The 22,693-nt window shown below is 38.0% G+C and overlaps 1 protein-coding gene across 1 annotated transcript in view; it reads left to right on the top strand.

Annotated features, from left to right (window-relative positions):
• The first annotated feature begins 3,852 nt into the window (after nucleotides 1-3,852).
• The window catches only part of LOC149084541 (uncharacterized), a 55,899-nt gene continuing 37,058 nt past the window's right edge, over nucleotides 3,853-22,693 (top strand). Inside the window, exon 1 of the mRNA XM_089234955.1 lies at nucleotides 3,853-3,964. Within this exon, the coding sequence (XP_089091081.1) occupies nucleotides 3,863-3,964 (102 nt within the window). The 5' untranslated portion in view covers nucleotides 3,853-3,862. The remainder of the gene's footprint in view (nucleotides 3,965-22,693) is intronic.

The raw sequence follows: 22,693 nt of genomic DNA, 5'->3' as shown, positions 1-22,693 counted from the left end.
AGATTGTTTTCTAAAGTGCGTTTGATATTTTCTTGATTCCGTTTATGACTCGAAAACTGGCCTGTTTCTTTCCCTCCCTCCTCCTTCCCCAGTGCTTTCTCAACGCATGGGCTCAGCCAACACCATGTATAACAGAAGGCCTCTGTGCGAAGCTTTGACATTACCGAAGAATTAAATTTCATCTGTAGCCATTGTACAAAGCAGGCCTCTGAACCTGAAAAACCAGACACACTCCCACGTTACTATTCCTAGGATAAAGCAGGCCGACGCATGCGATATCCTTACCTTTTTTTTGCAGTGTATCCAATGACTATAGGTGAAATAGACTTCTTCAGTGACGTCATGAGGTTCGCGCGGAGGCCTTTTTCTACAGATGGTGTTGCCCCGACTGCGCGAAAGTACGTAAATTTGTAGACGCATATTTTTCGTCATGGAGGGGTCTCAGAATAATCGGTTTTTCCTCCGGCCTATGATTCTGTTAAGACTGCTCTGGACACTCCATTCTATAGTAAATTTGCGATGCAAAAGAAATGCATTAAGATCGATAATCTTGAAGATAAGATCATCATGTCGGGCCGGAGCCAGGGGCCGCTTCAACACGAATGGGTTCACCAGGGCCGGATCTTGAATTCTGCGAACTACGCGGTCCCGGAAGGCGCCAACTGAAGGTGGTCGATTTTTTCGGGCACCAACTAAAGAGGGGCGATTTTTTATCGCCGGAGTATTATTCTCTTTACACTTGAAAAATGTCCGAAACCGGCCCCGAGGTTTCATTCGTGTTCCTCTCTCTGAGAATAATAATCTACTATGCACCTGGCATACGAATGAATGAATGAACGCCAGAACTTTGCCACTGGACTTATCCCGTTGCCGAGATCTCTTCCAGCTCAGCTTCGTGGCAGAGTCTGGAACACTTTATTTAGTGTAAAAAAAAAACTAAAAAAACATACAAACTTTTTTACAACATATTTTCCCCGGACAATTGGGTACTGAAATATCATTATCTGCCTCCGAATATATTCTCTCGAGTCCATCGTCTTATCCATTAGGCCACAAGGACACGCACCTGGCATAAGCAAAGGTGGGGGGGGGAGGTGGGTTTGGGTCCTAACTCCCCCCTCAAGTTGAGATTATAGTGTCACTTTGCAGGAAAAAATGTAAAAAAACCCTCCTTGAGAAGAAAAAAAATTGGAAACCCCTCTTGAGAAAATTCTGCGTACGCCTATGCTACAAAGGCGTAGCAAGGGAAGGAGACTTGGGGGGGGGGGTCTGGTCCCCTCCCCGAAATGCGAGAAAATGACCGAAAAAATGGAAAAAGATGGCCAAACCTATTGCTCTATCACTTTGGTCCCCCCCCCCCCCCGAACGAAATTTCTGGCTACGCTACTATACTTATATGGACGAATACTGAATATTACATATATACTACTATACTGAATATTTACTATGAGCCCACGGTTCTAGGGCCGGATAATGGAATCCATGCGTTAGGCTGGACCCTTGGGAAAAATTACATCTCTTTCTTCCATTCATGAATAAACAAAATGAGTGAAACACTCAGTGCCTGTGATTCTTCAATAAATACCCTCTTTATTAAAAAAGTAACACAAGATATACGGAAGAGAGTTATAGATATCCTAGAGTTGAGAAAAAGTATTGTTGTGTCCAGTTATTTATTGGTCCGAATAGTGGTGCCATCTATTGTGAAAATTAGAATCCGTGACGTCACTAAGATTGCGCGCGCAGACGTCCTTCTTTCTCAGTTTTCGAATCTGGTAACACCACCCTAGTGCCAACAAACGGGTATGCGAGTGTGATTCGTGTTGCCATCTACTTTTCTAATTTTCAGCTAAAAGGTAAATCGTGTACGGTATTATAAAGTTTGACAATTCCCAGCCATTCGTCTAAAAACCGTTCTTCAAGACCACACTGATGACTCGCAGCGCGCCACCCATATACTGTATGTAAGTGGACAAGATAAACTGTGGCTATTTATGTAGAGATACTGTTTTTTGGACCGAAAAATTCACCTCTGCCCCTACATCAGTGTTTCTCAAGCGCCAGGCCGCGGCATCAGTCAAACCGGGCCATTCATTTGTAATAATGTGATGACCAGGGCCGCAACTAGAGGGGAGCAGGAGGGTCTGGTTCCCCCGGGTGCTGGACCGGGGGGGGCATAAACTTATTCACCCTTCAACGTCACCTTCAACATTACAAGGGGGCGCCTAAATGCGTACTTGTCTCGGCTGTGCAAACACTTAGTTGCGGCCTTAATGCTGACAATAATATATACTAATTGATGTAATACGTATATATGCTATACGTACTACATCTTTTTCTTTAATGTAAAATACGTATTGCAAGTCCCAGGGGCGCCAAATATCTGTTCGTGAGATGTTAATGGTGTTGCTTGGGGTAAGATGTAATAATTGTTATTTTTCATTGAGGAAAATAAATGCTTCCTCCGGGGAACACCTGTATGGCGAATCATATCGGCCGGGCCCGGGATAAGTTACTCTTAAAACCGGGCCGTGAGTGTGATTCATTATTTCATATTTCCCCATTCATTTCTCATTAGTCGTGTTTATGACTGGGCATTCCACTCAAAAAAAAATTAAAATAATAATAATAATCCTACCAGGTCACTGGCTTCCAAAGGTCGAGCACCACTGCTCAGGAAAAAAGGATTCGAATCCACGTTCTCTCGAATTCCGAACGAGTGCACTACCACCAGGGACGTCTTAAGAGCATCATGGCCCCCCGGGCCAAGTGATTTTTTTGAGGCCCCACCTGGTTAATTCTAGAAAATTTCTACAAGATTTAATTTTTGTGGAGCCCGGGCTCTTCTCTTGAGGCCCCCGGGCCGTGCCCGGGTGGGCCCATGCGTTAAGACGGCACTGCCTACCACTACGCTGCAGCAGCACATTTCTTCCTTGGAGCTGTATCGTGAGACGGACGGTGATTAGCGAATGGCTCATCGCGTACCCGAGTAGTTGCCTGACGTCAAATATGAAGTAAAAACTTGGTCATTTTCTCTGAATGACGTCAGTCAAAAAAATAATCAGCGCCAGAAAGTCATACTTCCCCCCCCCCCGTCTCTTCGAATAGTGCTATGTATCTTCTGAAAGTCCAACTATTTGCAAATGGTCGTTTTTTTGACGTTTCCAAAATGGACATAATGACCATTTTATCACGTCATGTTTGAGACATTTTATGACTTCCGAAAAACGTTTTTATTGACGTCATGCGACAACTTGGGTAAATGACATCAAACACACCAGATGGTGACATACATGCAGAGAAAGATGTCACTGTTTAGCATATATACGCTACAAGGAAGAAATATTCTATCTGCTTGTACAGCGCAGTGGTAGCGCACTCGTCCAGAATGCAAGAAGGCGCGAGTGTGAGACCCCGTAGAGAGAGATAGAGGTGAATTTTCTTTCTAAAAATCAGTATCCCCTACACGAACAGCTAGTTTTCAGAATTTCCAATTGTATTGAAACCTGTCCAATTGGTTTCGGTGTCCTCCTATCAGAGAGGGAGGGTGGACATCACAGGAGATGCTGGTGGAACGAATGAACAAGGAACTAGAATTTAGTCCAGTATAACCACATTACAACCATTATTCCCCCCCCCCCAACCAGCAAAGAAGGCGTGGCGATACCAATTATAATATATGTCCTCTTTCAGAATGTTTCATCGAAACCCTCTCACACCCCCCCGACGCAAACATTTTTGTGTATTAAAAAGAAGAAACCCCCCCTTCCCACACCACCACCACCGTCATCATAACTAAGTAATAAAAGGGTTTATTTCGCTGCCAGCCAATCAGCTGGCTTCACTGCTCTTGGAAAATAAGATGGCGGCCGAGGCTGTGCCCGGAACTTCACAGGGATACACAGATGTCGTAAGGATTACCAAAACATCTCAAGTTGGCCGCCGCCGTCTCACCATACGTGAGGTAAACGATCCGTTGTTGTTTCCGATCCAACAATGCCCCCCAACAGTGCTTCGTTCAACAATGCCCTCGGCCGGTATTGTTGGTGCGAGTGAGTGTTTGTTGTTTGTATGTGCGTGTGTGTATATCCATCGCTCCCGAGGATAGAGAGAGAGTGAGTGAGAGAAAAACCGCTTTACACCCCCACCCCTCCTCTCCTTTACTACTTTACTTAGTGTGTGTGTATATATATATATGCCTATTTCTCTCTTTCCCCCCTTTAACAATAATAACGGTTATTATGGCACTAGGACACTAGGTTATTTAATATTGAAGAATCTTATTGTTTTATCTCGGGATCATTTTGATCCTCATTATCTCTCGCTCTCTCTACGACCGTTATGTACGTCATCAACTTAACGGCGTTTGAAAATTGAATTAATTAAATTTTTAATTTTTTTGTCAATTTAATTAAATATTGATTATCATTTTCCTGATTATTATCCATTATAATTATTTCTATAAGAATCGGTGATTACGGCATAAATGTCTTTTTTTTTTCTCTTCCTTGTTTGTGGTTATGACATCTTTGTGTATGTAATATTAGTCATCTTCATATAAGCATGTGTCATCATATCCTGTGTCGAAATTCCTTCGAAAACATGTGATTTTCAAATATTACGCACTATTTCATTCACATTTATGTGTTTTTCATTGAACTCTGAAAAGAGTAAATGGACGTTTACACCTTGGAGGAAAAGAATAATAAGAGCTTCTCTCCTTCAAATCTATGAACTTGATGCTTAGTCAGCTGGGACAAGCACATTTTGGCGCTCCCTTGTAATGTTGAAAGAGTGAAATTTTCACTGCCTTGTCCAGTACCCGCGGTACCAGACCAATCTGCTTCCTCCTAGTTGCTGCCCCACTTGTCAGCACTACCCTTGCGGGGGGGGGGGCATGGGGGCACCGAAATGAACATTTGTCTCTGTGACAGAGTAAATTCTTGTTATTATTGGTAATTTTTTAAAATTTTAGTGTCTGAGCCTCAGCTGCCTCTACCTTACAACCTGCTGCCCAAGTCCACTGAACCGTTTGCACCCTTGCTTAAAGCCACCCCTGGAAAGGGTTCATGAATCATAAAAAGTTAAGAACCTCCTTTATTCAAAAGAAGAATAGCTGAACCCATTTCGGGTATGAGTAAATATCTCATTAGAGCTGTAAAAAGTGTAAAATTAAATAATATCTAAGGGCTGAATTAAATATCGCATTCAGTTATAAATTTTAATGTTCGTTAAAAACCACTTATTGGAAAATAACTTATATAGACGGGCGTAAACTTGTATCCGGCCCAAGCTCCATCCCAGTGCAGTGATACCTCTGTTAACAAAGATAATTCATTCTGGAATCGCATTCGTTTGCCAAAATGCAATTTTGCATAACTTTCTGTGGAAAAATTGTTTAATTTCATTCTCCATGTTCAGCCTGAAATGTGAAGATAAGATTTGTAGTACACCAAGAAACACTGTGGAAAAAAGATGAAAAGTGACCAAAGACTGGAACAAATGACTTCACAATTGGATAAAGGGGAATTTATAATAGAATCGAGATAATATTTTATCTTATTGGGGGGAAAAGTCATTGTTAAGAAGAAAATGCGGGCTGCCATATCAGTCTTACATAAACTTATGGGGTGGGGGGGGGGGGAGCTACACAACACAAAATTGAGCAGGAGTTTTTGGCCCCATACGTGATGTGGTCAGCTCATGTGGGTTATTTCCCTGTCTGCATACATGCAAATACAAAAGAGGAGCTCCTAGAATGCCTAGACTTTTCAGTTTGTTGCTAAGAATCTTGCACTGAAAACGTACAATTCTGAGCTCCCTTTTTTAATGCATTTACTTTTGGCACAATTTTTTATTTTATGTGAAATGGTTCGAAAAGTTCTGAAAGAGAAGTAGGGTTATGTATGTTATCGAATTAGCCGCATTTAACAATGAATGAGATTTTTTTTTTAAATTTAATTCAGTATTGATTATCATTATCCATCAAATAATTTCTATAAAAATCGGTGATTGCAGCATAAATGTTTGTTTTCTTCTTCCTTGTTTTTGGTTATAACATCTTTGTGTAATATTAGTCATCCCCATACTTAAGTGTGTATCATCGTATCCTTTGTTGAAATTCCTCAAAAAAATATTGCACACTATTTCAATACATTTATACGCTTACGAACTGTTAAACGAATAAATGGACTACCGGATTATCCGAGCTAATAGTGAGGGAAGGTGAACACGGATAATTGAAAAACATTGATTAAACCGCCATTAAAGAATTAATGAAAAATTCAAATTTAGCGGAAATTAATTTCATAATTAATTTCTCTCGTTAATTATAATATTGAAAATAATTCATATTCAATAAAAAAATGACTGCAGAATTAATGAAAATCCATATTTAATGAAAAAATAATTCACAAATTAATGAACAGAATGTACCAAAATCTGCGACGTACATCACAGAACAATTAGCGCTACTGCAGAACAATTTGGAAGAATTTTAAGAAAAAGTGCAAAAAACACTGTTACATGTATGGGGATTTTTACTGCAGAACATTTCCAGTCAGCTGAGGGCTCGTCGCAGAACAGTGCTAAACATTCTGCTTTTGGGGGTGGGGGCTCCCTATTTGCCTCGAATCCCTGGGACCCATCAAGTTTACCTAACACACTACTGCGAGAATTAAGATACCATAGTATGACTTATTGGCCATTGGGCTTCATGTAAATTTTTTTTTTCGCCCACACTGTCTTAAAGGTTGAAAACTCATTTTTTTTCAGACCAGGTTATAGGGCTTCAAGTTATATAGCTTTCCACGTTTAAGGCTTCCTTCATACAGATTCTGAGGGGGAAGGGGAGCACATAGGCTAATTTAAGGTTTCGGAAGAGCACTGAGAGAATCTCTGAGTTTCAAATTTACAGAAATATATTAAAACCATTTAAATAATTTTTTTTTCAATATTTTAACTTCTTAAATTTCCTGTCATCTTGGGCCGCAGATCCTTCTCCCCTCCTGCTGTGCTTTTTAAAAAAAGAAGGGCGTCATTATTTTACGAGATGCTTAGGTGAAAAGAAAAGGTTGGGAAACACTGGGCTAGAATGACTAGATGAACTTGAAATACTGTCTCCAGTGAAAATGAAAATGTGTCACCCTTATCACCAATCTCTCATCACACCAGTTCAACTAAACTCTTCAGTTTTTATCAGTACTGATAAGTTTCAGTGTGTAGAGTGATGATGGATACCAGAATCCCACTGTGACACATAATAAAATCGACACCGATTGGTTAAAAACATGAAATCAGTACCAGTTTCATGCTTTTAATTAATCTGTGTCAAAGTTGTAACAGTCCAGTGTGAACTCTGCCTTAGTGGCAAGAAGGTTCCTGGCCTTTGTTATATCGATACAAAGGGTTTAGGAGGGGGGCTCAAGCTCACCTGCTGTCGTAAAGCCTCATATGCGGCCCTTAAAGATGACCTTATCGGGAAGATGACAGGGTTTTAGCCCAGGTGACCCTGGGACAAACTACACACACACACATCTGTTACCAAACAAAATGCCCCTGACCATATGTCTTAAAGAAACTGTCCTGTCCCCCATTTTGTTCCAGAGTTATTTTACCGTTCTTAATTATATCGGACAAATTGATTCACATTACAACTCTTCCATGGCCCCACATCTTGGTGTGGGCCCCTAGGCTGGGATCTTTGGTGGGCCCCCGAACTAGATTTTTCCCGGGCCCTTCTATAGTGAATTTATAGCATGAAAAAATCAAAAAATGATGATAATTGTCCCGGGCCCCAGCGCTGGTGCCCTGCCCATGTGGGGGCCATGAACTCTTATTGATAAGCCATCATTACATTACCATGCTCCTCCACACCTGCAGCAGCCCCCCCAGACTGGGACCTTTGTCTGGTCCCCCCTCCCATAGTGAATTTATAGTGTGAAAAAACAAAATGCGAATTATTGTCCCATGGCCCTAGAGCTCTGTCAGCAGGGCCGCAACTTGATGCTTAGTCAGCTGGGGCAAGCACACATTTTGGCGCCTCTCCCCTTATAATGTTGAAAGAGTGAAATTTTCGGCCCCGTCTGGTCCAGCACCCAGGATACCAGACCCGCCTGCTTCCTCCTAGTTGTGGCCCTGCTTGTTAGCACTACCCTTATGAGTGCCACGGGACATTAAAAAGCACATTTGCCTCCTTGTGGCTGAGTTAATTCTTGTTTCTGGAATTCGGTCCCAGGCCTAGTCTGTTCCCTCATTTTTTTAACATCTTCATCGTCAAAGTATGACTCCAAAATGTCATGTAAGTTTTTACTATTAGTAATTTTTAAAAAGTTTAGTATCTAACTAAAGCCTGAGCCGCCTCCCCTTACAATCTGCTGCCCAGGTGCACCCTTGCTTAAGCTGCCCCTGAAAGGGTTCATGAATCATAAAAAATCAAGAACCTCTCTGCATTAAAACCCTCTTTATTCAAAAGAAGAATGGCTAAACCCATTTCGTTTATGAGTAAATATCTCATTAGAGCTGTGAAAAGTGTAAAATTAAATAATATCTAAGGGCTGAATTAAATATCACATTTAGTTATAAAATTTAATGTTCATGACAAACCATTTATACTCTATTGCAAAATAACTTAAGTATATGAGCGTAAACTTTTATCCAGCCCAAGCTCCATCGCAGTACAATTATACCTCAGCTAATGAAGATAATTTGTTCTGGAATAACTCTGGTTAGCCGAAACACAATTTCCTATAAGTATCTATGGAAAATTGTTTAATTTGTTCCAGGTTCGGCCTAAAATATAAGGATAAGATTTATGGAAACACCAAGAAGCACTATAAAAAAGACAAAAACTGACCGAAGACTGGAGCGAACAGCTTCACAATAGGATAAAGGCAAATTTACATAAAGATTTTAGATACTGAAACTCTTTTAATTTTACTCTATGAGCATATTCCAGTCAAAATCATAGGTCTTCCCTTATGTGATGTGATCAGCTCATTTTCCTGTCTCCATACATGGAAATTCAAAAGATAAGCTTCTAGAATGTCCAGACCTTCCAGTTTGTTGCTATGAATCTTGCACTGAAAACGTTCAATTCTGCGCTCCTTTTTATGCCTTTACTCTTGACTCAATTTTTTTATTTTATGTGAAATGGTTCGAAAACTTCTGAAAGAGAAGTGAAGATACACCATGGGAAAGATCCATAAACACAGACGTAAACTAATTTGGATTGAGTGACATTAATCCTGATGAAAATCGAGGTGTAACTTCAGCTCAAAATGTTGCTATGCTAGTAGCATGTGTGTAGTTGTAAAATAAAATTTGTCCTTATAGCCGAATCCTTATTCGTGAGCCCGAGACAGAAATATCTCAAACAAAATTCTTTGCTGAAAAAATTGTAAGGCTGAGGTATTACTATATTCGCTTGTTTGAAATTTACGTTTACAGTCAATTTACAATGGTCATTTGAGATCAATTACACAGTAGGCCTAGTCTATCCAAAAATAAATTAAATACGCATTAGAACAATGATTTTTTTAATCAGGGGTTTTGGCTTTTTTCATGATTTTTTTAAAAACACTTAGAATATATACATCTCAACAGTTTTTTTAGCTAGAAATTTCACTCTTTTTTTTCATAATATAGAAATTATTTAAAGGTACTGTAAATTAATATTTAATGAGAAATAATTGAAAAAGTATGTTTTAGAGTTTTAAAAAGTTCTACATAAGAAAACATAATTTTTTAACATAAAATTTCAAACAATTCTGAATAAAAACTTATCCAAATGTTGTACAAATATCTAAAAATAATATATATCTTCAATAAATAACAGAAATATTCACTTTATAAAACATGTGAGCTGCATAGAAAGATGCACAAGAAAAAGAAAAAAAACCTTTAAAAGGCTCTTCTCATAGTGCTCTTTACCTCTGACATACAGAGATGTTTCTTAGATATTGACTAACGCATGTTTCCTGAGGGAATATGGTGCATATTCATTTTCCGAGGGAAGACTTATCTTCCTGTCAGGAGAATTTAAAATTACGAATATTCTGTAAAGATTACTGCTATAAATTACTGAAATTGTTTCTCAAAAAGGAAATGCTTTAGCCTTTCCATTCCGTACTGAATACAGTTCTTGTTTGTGGGGATTTTAAGAAATGACAATATCGCACTAAAAGTCTTGTTTTTTTTTTTTTAATATCCAAAGTCTGCATCTTTCATGGCGAGCAACGAAAGTTGCAAACTATAAAGATACCTATCTGAAGAAGTGACTTATATTTCAAGAATGTTAAGATGGTTTGGAGAGTGGTAGTTGAAAAGGAATACAGACGTAACTTTCACCCTTGAGCCCAGACATGGAGGTCATCACAGAGAGCAACGGGCCTACAACGATACAATTATTTAATCATTACACTTTACTCATAGTTACAAAAAACTGGTGTCAGATGGCAGCACTACACATAACAAGCATTACACCGAAACAAACAGGTTTCACTGCACATGCATGCACATTCCAACATGTAACAATTCGCTAGAGGTTCCGCAAAGGAAGATGGAGAAGGTGTAATGTGCGGTTCAGTAGTACAGAAATATAGTCTATAAATAAAATATCGGCTTAAGCATTTATCTATATGGATTACAGAAGTACATTGTGCTAACTTATTAATTAACTCCTTAATCATAAACTCATAGCCAGGGTTAGTCATTTTGCCGGGACAGTGTCAAAAATTACAAAAACTGTCCAAAAAGGTTTTATGGAGGAAAAAAAACATATGACTAAATGCGTATTATACAAATAAATACAAATACAACGCCACAACAGGCAAAATGCCCAACAAGGTGACTGAGAAAAATGGCCATGGAAAAAACTATTTATATGGAACTTTAGTAAAATAGAAAATTATCTGGGAAAATATAAAATATCCGATAAAAATTGGGGAAATATGTAAATACTTGATGAAAGCCAAGGGAAAAATTCTGTGAAGAGGAAATAAAGTCTGAAAACAGTTGGGGAAGGGAGTTAAGATATTGAGTTATATAAATGTATATATATTTCTTTCTTCTGGACTTTTGGAAATGATTAAGCAGATTTTGTTGAGAACCCTGTACTTTGTGGGGATCGAATTTGTATTATTATTAATTGAATTACTATTTAATATTGACTGATATCATTCCATCATATCAGATTTTTTTCAAACACTAAAGTATTATGAATGATTTTGGATTAATTTTGCCCATCTTGCAATAATGGTGCTCTCTACTGAGTTTGTAGATGAGGGGGGTTAAAGCCAGAGTGTGGCGAGTCAATTTTCAACAGTTCTGACATTAGTCCAGTAATGCAATGTAGAAATGCTTAACTGTTGAAAAAAACAGAAGAAAAAGAACTTCGTCTCAACTTCAATAGTTCGCCAGTGGAAAACCTTCTTGCTGTCAGAATGAAGATTATTGTCTTTTATGACTTTAAAACCCCCTGAAATGAATAATAATATCAAAGTACTTGAGAAATACACAAATTTTGTTAATTCACTAAATATACAGGGGAACTCCATAATTCCCCCTACCCACATTTTACTGGTTAACTGTTGATCCTAGAGGCATACGTCCATTTAGAGAAAGTAGCCAAATAACGTGTTGAACTCAGTATGCCATTCATATTTTAAGGGGATAGGTATTTATCAAAATTTAAAATTTAACTTTTTTATATATAGACACCCTGTCTTTGAAAAACGAATTAGAAAGTTTTTGCACTTCCTCTCCTGAGGCCAAAAAAAAGTTTCTAAGTGCAATATTCACTGGAATATTTGAATTTAAAAATTGGAGGAAAGAATAGCATAAATGAGGGAAAAAATTGTAGCCTGTTAGTTTATGCCAGCTCTGGACAAATGTTTGGAATTTATTGCAGCATATCTGCCAACATGAAAGATGGTCACTATGCCTTGAAAAAGTCAAAAGAAGCATTACTTTGGACCCTTTTTCTTCGGGTGAAAATTTTTTTGGTGCCTATAAAACTGCTCTGCCACCTAGATTTTTTTTGTAATTCGTCTGGCCTGGGTTTCTGCTGTTTTTCGCAACTTTTCTCTAAGTTTGTAATTCAAATATTTCAGCAAATATTGCGCTTAGAAACATGGAATTTTTTTAACAGGGCAGCAACTTTCTAATTGGGTTCTTGAAGACAAGGCGTCTGTATAAAAAGTTCATTTTTATATTTTAATAACTATACAACCCCTTGCAACATGAATGATGTATCTGAGTTCTACACATTATTTAGATACTTTTTCTAAGTGGAAGTATGTCTCTAGGATCCACAGCTCGCCAGCAAAATGCAGCGAGAGGGAATTATGGAATCACTGCGTTTGGCTATTCCGAAATGCAATGAATTTTTTTCTTTAACTATGATGTTTCTTCATCAGTTTTTACATTTAAAAATAATAAAACTAGGTATCAGTAGATTCTCTTAAATAATGTTTACTATGCATATTTTTTATTTTTACCTTGAGCGCAACTACTTATTTGTACTTATACGCCCTCTTTTCTTTTCTTCCCATCGAATTCATATGGAACTGTACAATAATGTCACAAAACGAAAGCAAAGCCTTGGTTCTGGAACTTATTTAAATAGTGTTAGGGTATTCTAGATACAGTGCATGCTGCTTATTTGAATGATAACATTTTCTGTGATTCCAATAAGTGGTGTCTTTTGTATTCAGGTGTCTGTCTGGTCAAAAGTTGGGCCCGTTTTTTGGGTTCTTCACAAAAATCCGGACCCTTCACAAAACACAAATTAATGAAACCATAAGTTTGACGTTTCATTTTTTTTTGTGATCAATTAACTTGATCATTTCGCTTCCCACAAAATTACTTATTTTGCAGAAAATTAATGACCCTTTTCACAAAAATAAGTAAAATTTTTACAAAAACAGGACTCTATTAAAAAAAGTCAAGACAGACCCCTGGTATTTCATATGGGTTCAAGACGGCTTATTGAAATTAAAAATTTTAATCTCTAAAATAGTTATTTTTTTTTAAGATAGAAGTTATACAGGTATTTTTAAAAGATACTTATAGTAAAGGTGAGATGCGCAACATATTTTAAACATATTTTCACATATACATTAAATAGGGAATGATGATGACAGAACTTATAACTCATTCCTATGAGTGAAACAGTATTCTCATATTTCGAGGATGTTATAGATAATTTTCATATTATTCAATTATATAAAGCAGTGCTTGGCAAATCCAAAAAAAAATTAGGCACCAGCTAAATTTCTTAAGAGCCAAGCATGGTTTTTGTTCAAGAGGAATGTTCCTAAATTATGTTTTTTCGATTTTCGAAAACTTGATATCCTCTTTCCATGTGTCAATGTGCCAACACACTGTCATGGAATCAGAAAATTTCAAGCGGTCCTTAGGCTCTAATTTAGTAATCACATACAGGCCGCTGTGGTGGTCGAGTGGTTATAGTGCGGACTCGTGATGCGAGGATCCGGGTTCGAACCCCACAGTGGTGGTCGGCTGAAGTTGGTTTTCTGTGGTTCCCAACTTCAAGGCGCAAATGCGAGCCGATCTCCCGTTAAAAAAGTCTCGCCACAGAGAGCAACAGTCCTACAACGGTAAATCATTCAACCATAACACTTCACTCATAGTTAGAAAAACTGGGGGCAGATGACAGCACTACACATAACAAGCATTACACAGAAACAAAACTTTACGTCAGGTTGCACTACACGTACACGCACATTCCCGCATGTACCGATTCGTTGGGGGGTTCCGCGGGGATGCATTTGGGGTGTAGCAGTAGTAGGTAGGGCCTCCAAAAAATGGCTCGGGGATCCATGATGTTCTTAAGTCAGCCACCTCGTTGGGCAATTTGCCTGTTGTGGCGTCGTATTTGTATTTGTATTTGTATTTGTATTAGAACATTCTGGGCACCAGTGGAGATTTTCTAGTACCGTAATAACCTGGTGCTGGGATTTGCCAACGCTTTATATAAAACCACAGCATGGGCAAATGAGAATGGATTATGAGTTTCAGCAATGAAAAGAGCATGGCCATTGATTTTTGTTTGAACAACCCACGTTTCACTTGCAAGTTAAATATTAATATTCCTGATTCTCAAATATGATCACCGATTCTGGAATTCTCGTTGACGAGTGGCTTCAGTTTTCTGAACATTGTTCAGCAGTGGTCAAAAAAGTGAATAGAGTGCTCAGTTTCATTCTTAAAAAAGTGCCTTCGTGTTCTAAAGTGATCCTTCCACTTCTCAGGGGCTTTGATCGTCCCATATATACGAGACTCAAGCATGTATGCAGGAGAGGGAGGGTGTGCATTGCATTGTTTTACCAAAAATTGTTGGGGGGGGGGGAGGGGATCTTGGCCCCCTTGCAAAATTTATTGGGGAGGGGGCTCGAATTGTCCCACCCCTAGGTTCCACTCAGTGCCATCTTAAAGCATGGGCCCACCCAGGGGCCTCAAAAAAATGTGAACTGGTTCAAATTTTCGAGAATTCGTCAGGTAGGGCCTCAGAAAAATCACTTGGCCCAGAGGCCTATGATGCTCTTAAGACGGCCCTGGTTCCGGTCTTATGCATACCTATACAGAAGGACATAGGCTTTGTTGAGAGGTGCAGAGAAGAGCCTCTGCACTCTTGTTGGTACACTGGGATTGAGCTATGAAGAGGGATTTGATTTCTTGAATATATTTACATTGGAAGTGCGCAGGTGTCCAGGGGATATGATTGATGTGTGTAAAATGAGCAACGCCAATGGATAGGATGAAATGAGTTATTAATACTGTCAGAGTGAATGAGGGGACACCATTATCATTTTGTAAGACACAACTAGAGGTTGTGTCACAGGGAATTTTTCTCTAACATGGTTGTGAATAAATGGAATAGCTTACTTCCAGGAGTTTTGAAAAGAAAAACGATGTTTATAATGGGATGAATCCATACCTAATCAACTATCTATACCTAGATGAGACAACCAAAATTTTTTATGGACAATGCATTTTATTTTGTCATAATCATTGGTTTTTACTAGTTTTACTTTAAGTGTGTTTTTTTTTTCGTGATAATTGCTCTTATTTTGGATTGTTGTAGTTGAGTTATATTTGACATCCATATTTTTTATGGTCATCTTTTGTTCAGCCGCCCCTTTGGGCATTTTGCCTGTTGTGGCCTTTGTGTTTGTGAAAAATATTGAAAATTATAATTGATTTCAATTGATCGTAGTGATTTTCCCATTCATTTGATCGTTTTTTCATTTTATGCACACGAGAATCGATTAAACCAGGAGGACTTGAAGTTTTACAAGACTTTTCACCATTTTGAATGCTGCTCAGTCAATTCCACACCAAGATTAGGGATTCAATTTTTCTTACGCTAGTCAAACTGATAGTTGGTGTGCTGTCACGCAATAGAATATTTTTTTTTTCCTTTTGGAGTATAAAAGCAATGGGTTCAAGCCACCTTTGAGGGGGAAAAGTGTGGTTTTATAGACAGTTTTAATTTCTGTAAGTGTTAATGCAGCCTTTATCTTATGCACCGTCTGTCGTAGAGTTATGATTCCAAATTAAGAAAAATGCTCAAAAGACATTCAAAAATTACCCTATACCAGTTTTGAGAGTGAAAATGTAGTGCATAACGAAATAAAAAAATCTAAATTTTTATAGTTCCCCCTTTCCTCTAATTTCCAGTTAGAAGGTTGTTGCCCTACCTCTCCTGATGCCAACAAAAAGAAGTCCATGTTTCTAAGTGCGATTTTGCTGAGATATTTGAATTCAAAAAATTGGGAAAGGACAGCATAAATGAGGAAAAGCAGCATTGTCCGGTAGCTTTCGCTGTTCTTTCCTAACTTTTCTCCTATTTTTGAATTTAAATATTTTAGCACATATTGCACTTAGAAACCTGAAATTTTTTCTATTGGCCCAGGGGAGACAGAACAACAACTTTCTAATTGGAAGTTAGAGGATGAGGGGACCATATAACAATTTAGATTTCTTATTTTGTGACACGCTGTATTATATCATTCTCAAAACTGGTACGTGGGCATTTTTGAATGCCTTTTGATCATTTTTTGAATTTTAATCATACCTCTACGACGGACGATTGATGAGATAGAGGCTGCATTTTCACTTACAGGACACCCTGTATATGACACGCTGTGTTGACACCAAAATTGCTCACAGGGGTGTCATGTTCTAAACCTATGGGCATTCGTCTTGAGTTTCATATAGGAAATTTAAATTGCTGAATCATTTCTGGGGGTGCTTGAACCCACCCTCCAAATTTCTGTGGGTGTTCAAGCACCGAAATCACCATTGATTGCTCAAAACACGCACACTGTCTTCTTTCTCCTTAAGCTTTTAGTTTTAAAATGCATTGTATTTGTTTTTGTACAATCTTAGCATTGAACGTTAATAAAGAAATTATAATCCCTGTATGAAAATTAAAAGATTAGCTTATTATGGTTCATATACTATCTTACATTGTTTTTCATTGACTATAGCTTAGTAGATTTTTAATTCATCAGTTTAAAACCAATCTTATATGTGTACTTCAGGAGAAACAGGGCAATAATTTTCTAACTGAGTTTTGGGGCACAAAGAGACTGCATAGAAAGTTAATTTTTTTATTTTAATAACTACACAACTCCTTGAAACATGAATGATATATCTGAGTACTACACATTATTTGGAAGCTTTTTCTAATTGCACGTATACCTCTAGGGGTCAGTGGTTCACCAATAAAATGGCATACCCCCTGTTTGCTATGCACTTTGTATATTTTTGGTGAGGGAACGCCTAGGAAATGCAGATTCTGAAGGAAGTAATTGAATCATACCTAAAGTTTAATCATGCCTAAAAACAAATAGATTCAGATTCAAATCGTAGTTTTGGCAAAATTTTTGAGATTTTATGGCAAGGAAACAGCTTTTTCTGTAAAGATGGAAATTTTATTTATAAGAAGCTTTAGAATATTAGATTTTTCTGTGTGCAATCTGGGAATTAATTGCAAATTAAATGAATATATGTTGGTTATTTATAATATTGCTGAATTGATCATCTTAATGCTACGCTCAAATCCTTTAAAAGGGAATTTATGCTCAAACCCAGGCCCGTCATTTTGGGATGGGGGGGGGGGTCAGGGAAAGGCCGTTGCCCCCCCCCCCAGCTTTTAAAAATTGTTAAAAATGTTATATATATATACACACACACAAATATATAAAAAACAAACATTGAATACATGTTATTTGCCCCCCCCCCCCCGGAAAAATTTGAAATGACAACCCTGCTCAAACCCTTTGAAAGGGAATTTATGCTCAAATTCTTTGAAAGGGGAATTTTTTCCTTAAGAAATGTTATACACCACTGTTTCCCAAAGTGAGCAATATTGCCCCTGGTGGGCGATGGAATGGTCCGGGGGGTGTGATAAAAGCTACGAATTTGATATACGATCCAATGGGTTCACTTGAGTTGGGGGGGTGATGACAGAAAAAAAATTCTGAAGCCGGGGCGATGCAATGAAAAGTTTGGGAAACTGTTATGCACTCGTAGTTTTTCACGAAGATTTCTCTGAAGAGAATAACAGTTGCACGGTACTTGAAAAAATTAATAAAGTATGAAAAAAATAAAAATTCAGCTAAAAAACAGGAAATTAAATGGTAGTAAAACTTCAACGAAAGGGCAATTATGGGAAACATGAAATGTACAGTTTTTTATACATATAGCCTTCCCCCCCCCCCAGTCAAATAAAATGGTAATTAGTAAAAATTGTGCCTTCTCTTTATTTCTAATTGAATATGTTGTACTTTCGTAGGAAAATTCCCATTCCCTGAGATATCAAAGTACGAAATTCTTGATTTTCGCTGTTTTTTATGTTCTAAAAAAATGCTGTAATTGTCTCCCGAAAGCATTCAGTTCTTGGGGAAGCGGCAAAAACTATGGATATCGATTACCGTTATCTCTTCGTCACTTTTCAATAGGTGAATTTTTTTTGGGGTATAATATACAGGGTGATTACGTAATTCCCCTCGCCGCATTTTACTGGCGAACCGTTGATTCCAGAGGCATACTTCCAAGTAGAAAAAGTATCCAAATAACGTGTAGGACTCAGATATGCCATTCGTGGTGCAAGTAATTGTACAGTTATTTAAAAAATAATAATTTTTTATACAGATACCTTGTCCTCAAAGACATAATTAGAAAGTTGATGTCCTGTCTCTCCTGCACCCCCCTCCCAAAAAGAAAAAATCCACGTTCCACAAAAATCCCTAAGATATTTGCATTCAAAAATCGGATTAAAGTTGGGAAAGAAACAAAAGCTAACGGAAACGCTTCTTTTTTTTTATATTTATGCTGTCCTTTCCCAACTTTCCTTCAATTTTTTTAAATTCAAATATCTCCGCGAATATTGCACTAAGAAACGTTAAAAAAAATTTTTTTTGGGCTTAGGAGAGACAGGGCAACAACTTTCTAATTGTGTTTTTGAGGGCAAGGTGTTCGTATACGAAGTTAATTTTTTATTTTAGTAACTGTGCAACATGAATGACGGATCTGAGTTCTACACATTATTTGGATACTTTTTTGTAACTGGAAGTATGACTCTAGGATCAACGGTTCGCCAAGGAGAATTAAGTAATCAGCCCGTAGAAAGACGGAAATTTTAATAAATTAACTTTTTTCTTTCCTTTTGATTGGAGGCGGTCTATAATTTTGACACTTTATAAAGTTCTGAATTTATTTTAGTGTCTCTCAAATCAACACCATCCATAGCAGAAGGTCTTCGCGCGAAGCTTTGACGTCACTGAAGTAATCTATTTCATCTGTAGCCATTGGATATAGCAGGTCGACGCATGCGATATCTTTACTCTTTTTTTTGCAGTATATCCGATGACTATAGGCGTAATGGACTTCTTTAGTGATGCCACGAGTTTCGCGCGGGGGCTTTCTGCTGTAGATGGTGTTGCTCAAATAGCCGATCTTGTGAGAAGTTTGATTTTATGTGAATCCTGTCATCGAGGCGATCGCATTTTTGTATGGAACGAATTGGATTTTGAATTTTAAGGAATAAAGAAATTGCATTATAGCTAATGCAGTAGAGCCCCCTGATTTTACAAATCGGGTGGGACTGTCATTTTTTATTTGCTAAATCGTGAAGTTGGGATTGAGATGAACGGAAACACAGGAATTTCAGAAAATTCCGCGAATCACACTCGTCAATCAGGGTTCAACTTTATTAAGGCGCGTATACATTAGCTCATCGATCTTGCAACGTACAACGCCCTGCAACGGTTCTGATCCGTTCGTGGGTACACAAACGTTTTCTTTGCTCAAACAGCTCAAGAATCGTTCAAAACACCGTACAAATTACTGAACAATCAATTGCGAATGCTTACATTGTATGGTCCGCTCGCTAATGTATACGTGCCTTAACGCGTTCGTGGGTACACGAACTTCCTTTGTGTTCGTTGGAAAAGCCAACATCAGGATTCTCAAAAAGGATTACCTAGTTCGTCGTTCGAAACAACATCCAAATTATGATAACGTGTAAACGCACGATTCAGTTCAATAGTGCGTACGTGCCTTTATGTGTTTAAAAGCCAATATATTCTCTTGCATGATAACGCAGAACATGTATAACTTCGGCAACATAAATATGTTAGGGCCATGCATATATTTTGTTTATACCTTAAATTGAAAAAACATGTTCGATGAAAACTTTTTTCCAAATTTTAAGCCCGAGGTCGTGGTTCCTTAGTCTGGGATTAAACTATTAAAGTTTGATAAATTATCTTTTACAAAACTTGAAAAACAACCAATAAACCTATTGGTTACATTCGAGCAAATGTAACCGATACGCGCATTTGTTGAAATTTTCAAGTTTTGTAAAAGATCTCTTATCAAACTTGTCTAGTGCAATGCCAGCGTTATACACGCTTAAATACAAATACAACGGCACAACAGGCCAACGAGGTGGCTGAGACGTCACTCTGAGCAGTGCTTCGCATAACCACGTGTTTTTTAAACAATGTTATGCATAACAAGATCTTTCTTTTAAACAATTCTTTCTTAACAGTTTTTCTTTTGAACAATGACTCATGTTGTAACGTCTTTTTATTTTGAACAATGTCTTACTTTGCAACTTCTTTTTGCCTTAAAATAAATTATTTACGTGTCTCTTTCTTTTAAATAATGCTTTGCGTAGCAACGTCGCCCTCTCTCAAATAATGCTTTGCGTAACAAGATCTTTCTTCCAAACTGTTTTGCTTAACAAGGTCTTTCTTTCAAACAATGCTTTGCGTAACAAGATCGATCTTCCAAACTTTTGCGTAACAGCGTCTTTCTTTCAGACAATGCTTTGCGTAACAACGTCTTTTACTTTTAAACCATGCTTTGTGTTGTAAGGTCTTTTTCTTAGAAAAATTTTCTACCTACATTTGTTTTTCAACAATGTCTTACGTAACGTCGTTTTTGAAAAATGCCATATTATAACGTCTTGTTTTTGTCAACAACGGTTCGTTCAACATTTTATTCTTTTTTGAAAATCGCTTCAGGAAGGCTTTACATAGTACAATACGCGATTTTAATGGGAATCGTTTATAGGGTTCAGGAAATCGAATAATGTGCTCATTTTTTAAGACCCTCCAAATTGATGGATGACCATGAATGAAGCACCACGACAGGAATTTCGTCGGCTGTCGTCCTTTTGGTGTCATTCAATGGGGTCAGTTCAGCCACACCTCCGGTGACGTCAAGGAGGCAAATATCACATTGCAGAGTCCGTTAATTGTGTAACCGCCCTAACATTCTATGTACATAACGTCGCGCCCATGAGAGTCATATTTTCCACACAACTCCTTAACGTGTAACCAAACTTATATCCATCCGATTTCCGTGGTTATTGCTATTTCATGGAGCTGCTCGTCTTGTTCTCGGAACTGTGCCAAGCGATAATTCTTTTCATTACTATTATTATTTTTAGTCGCAATTGATTGCGGACGAGATAAATTTATGGAGTGGGTTAGATGCAAAAATACTCCCTTTAATCTATCGTTAATCTAGTTTTCTTCTATCGCATTTTATCTGTGATTGGATTGATTTTCTTAGACTATGATGTCAGTGATTGAGCGCATAGAAGCATGCCCTTAATCAGTCGAATATGATCAGAATCTTAGACTAGCAGATAGACATTTATTTATCACCACCTTTCTACGATACATCTATTTGCTGCCAAAAAATAAAACTCGAAATATCGACAATTTTGTGCGTTTGCCAGGCACTTTTCTCTAGAAACGTATTGAAGCAGTCCTCTAAAAATTGTGCCATTTTCGGTGTTATTTTTTCATGCTTTGGTGACGGGGGCTTGAGGCAGCTGTTAGTGGAGAGCGCGAGTAACGCAACCACCTGCGTGGTTCGTGAATGGTTATGTTATGAAGGATAACCATAAATAAGTGACTGTCGCACCCCCTCGCTCAGAATGTTTTTTTTTTTTCATAATTAAGGTGGGTAGATTGACACCTTCTATAGCCGATTCCAGTAGATCGATATGAAGCGGGGCGAATGCATTTTATTTTGCGCATGATTGATGCTTATCTAGAACTTTTTAAAATTTGTTTTGGAACTTGTGCCAAGTGCTCGTTCCTCTTCGTATGGCCATATTGAAAAATGAATGCGTTTGTACGATATGGTCCACGTTTCCGAAAACACGGTTGCATGGTGGTAAGTGATCTCGTTGGCTTCCTTCCAGCAGAACAAGACTTCTCATGCTTGTTTGCGCAGCTTGTTTGGATGCCAGCTCCAGGGTGTTGAAGAACTATCGAATGCTACCACGTCGTCGATGACCGTATCCATTTCAGTTTTATGGCCTTATTTAATGATATTCGTACGTATGTGTGTGCCGTGAAGCTAAATATGAATTCTGTGTGTATTCTTTTCGTGTCAGCAAGAGGACGGTACGTTATAAGAATTGTATAAAACGCAGAGTTATTGTATTTTCTTAACGAGAACTAGAATTTGGATTGATTTCAATGATTTATTGGTGTGGAACTTGGTTTCTGTCAGTTTATTGCCAGGGCTGGAACTAGAAGGTGGCAAAATTTAGGGATGAAAAGTGGAAAAAAAATGCAACGACTTCTCGGGAAATAGCGAAATATTTTTATCGTTTTTGCTTTCACGTTTGTGGTGCCTTTTAATAAATTCTTGTTGCATGATTTTCGATTATATATAATTCCGGTTCCACACATTGCACACAGAATTACCAAAAGCCGCGGAATTCAGTCAATATAGTTCATTTTCTTTTTAGTATGTACAGGGTGGTAACTATCGACAGCCCAATAATTACACACGTGGTTCCTTTTGAAAAACTAATGTGGCAAAATGTTTTTCGTTTTTGAATCAGACGAATATTAAGTGAGTTAGAAGGGTTTGAAATTTTGTGACACGTTATTTTTCTAACGGTCAGTTCCGCGCCAAACACCGAACTTAAGTAGCCTACGTTTTTCCGCCAGCAGCGGGTTGTCACTTTTTGAAAATTAACCGAAATATTCCATCCCGTTAGAAGCTTTCGGCCTTTTTCTTTCATGACTGGCGCTTTTTCTTCTCCATGTAGTGTGATATAATAACCTTCTTATCGCGTGTAACTTACGCGTAATTACGTGTTGGTTTCGTCCACTACGTTAGCAAATTC

Source organism: Pholcus phalangioides, unplaced genomic scaffold (genome assembly GCF_987345545.1).
Source record: "Pholcus phalangioides strain wild (caught in Gottingen) unplaced genomic scaffold, Ppha-v1.0 ptg000008l_1, whole genome shotgun sequence".
NCBI lineage: Eukaryota > Metazoa > Arthropoda > Arachnida > Araneae > Pholcidae > Pholcus > Pholcus phalangioides.
Note: the sequence above shows the minus strand (reverse complement) of the source record. Positions and strands in the feature narration are given on the sequence as shown.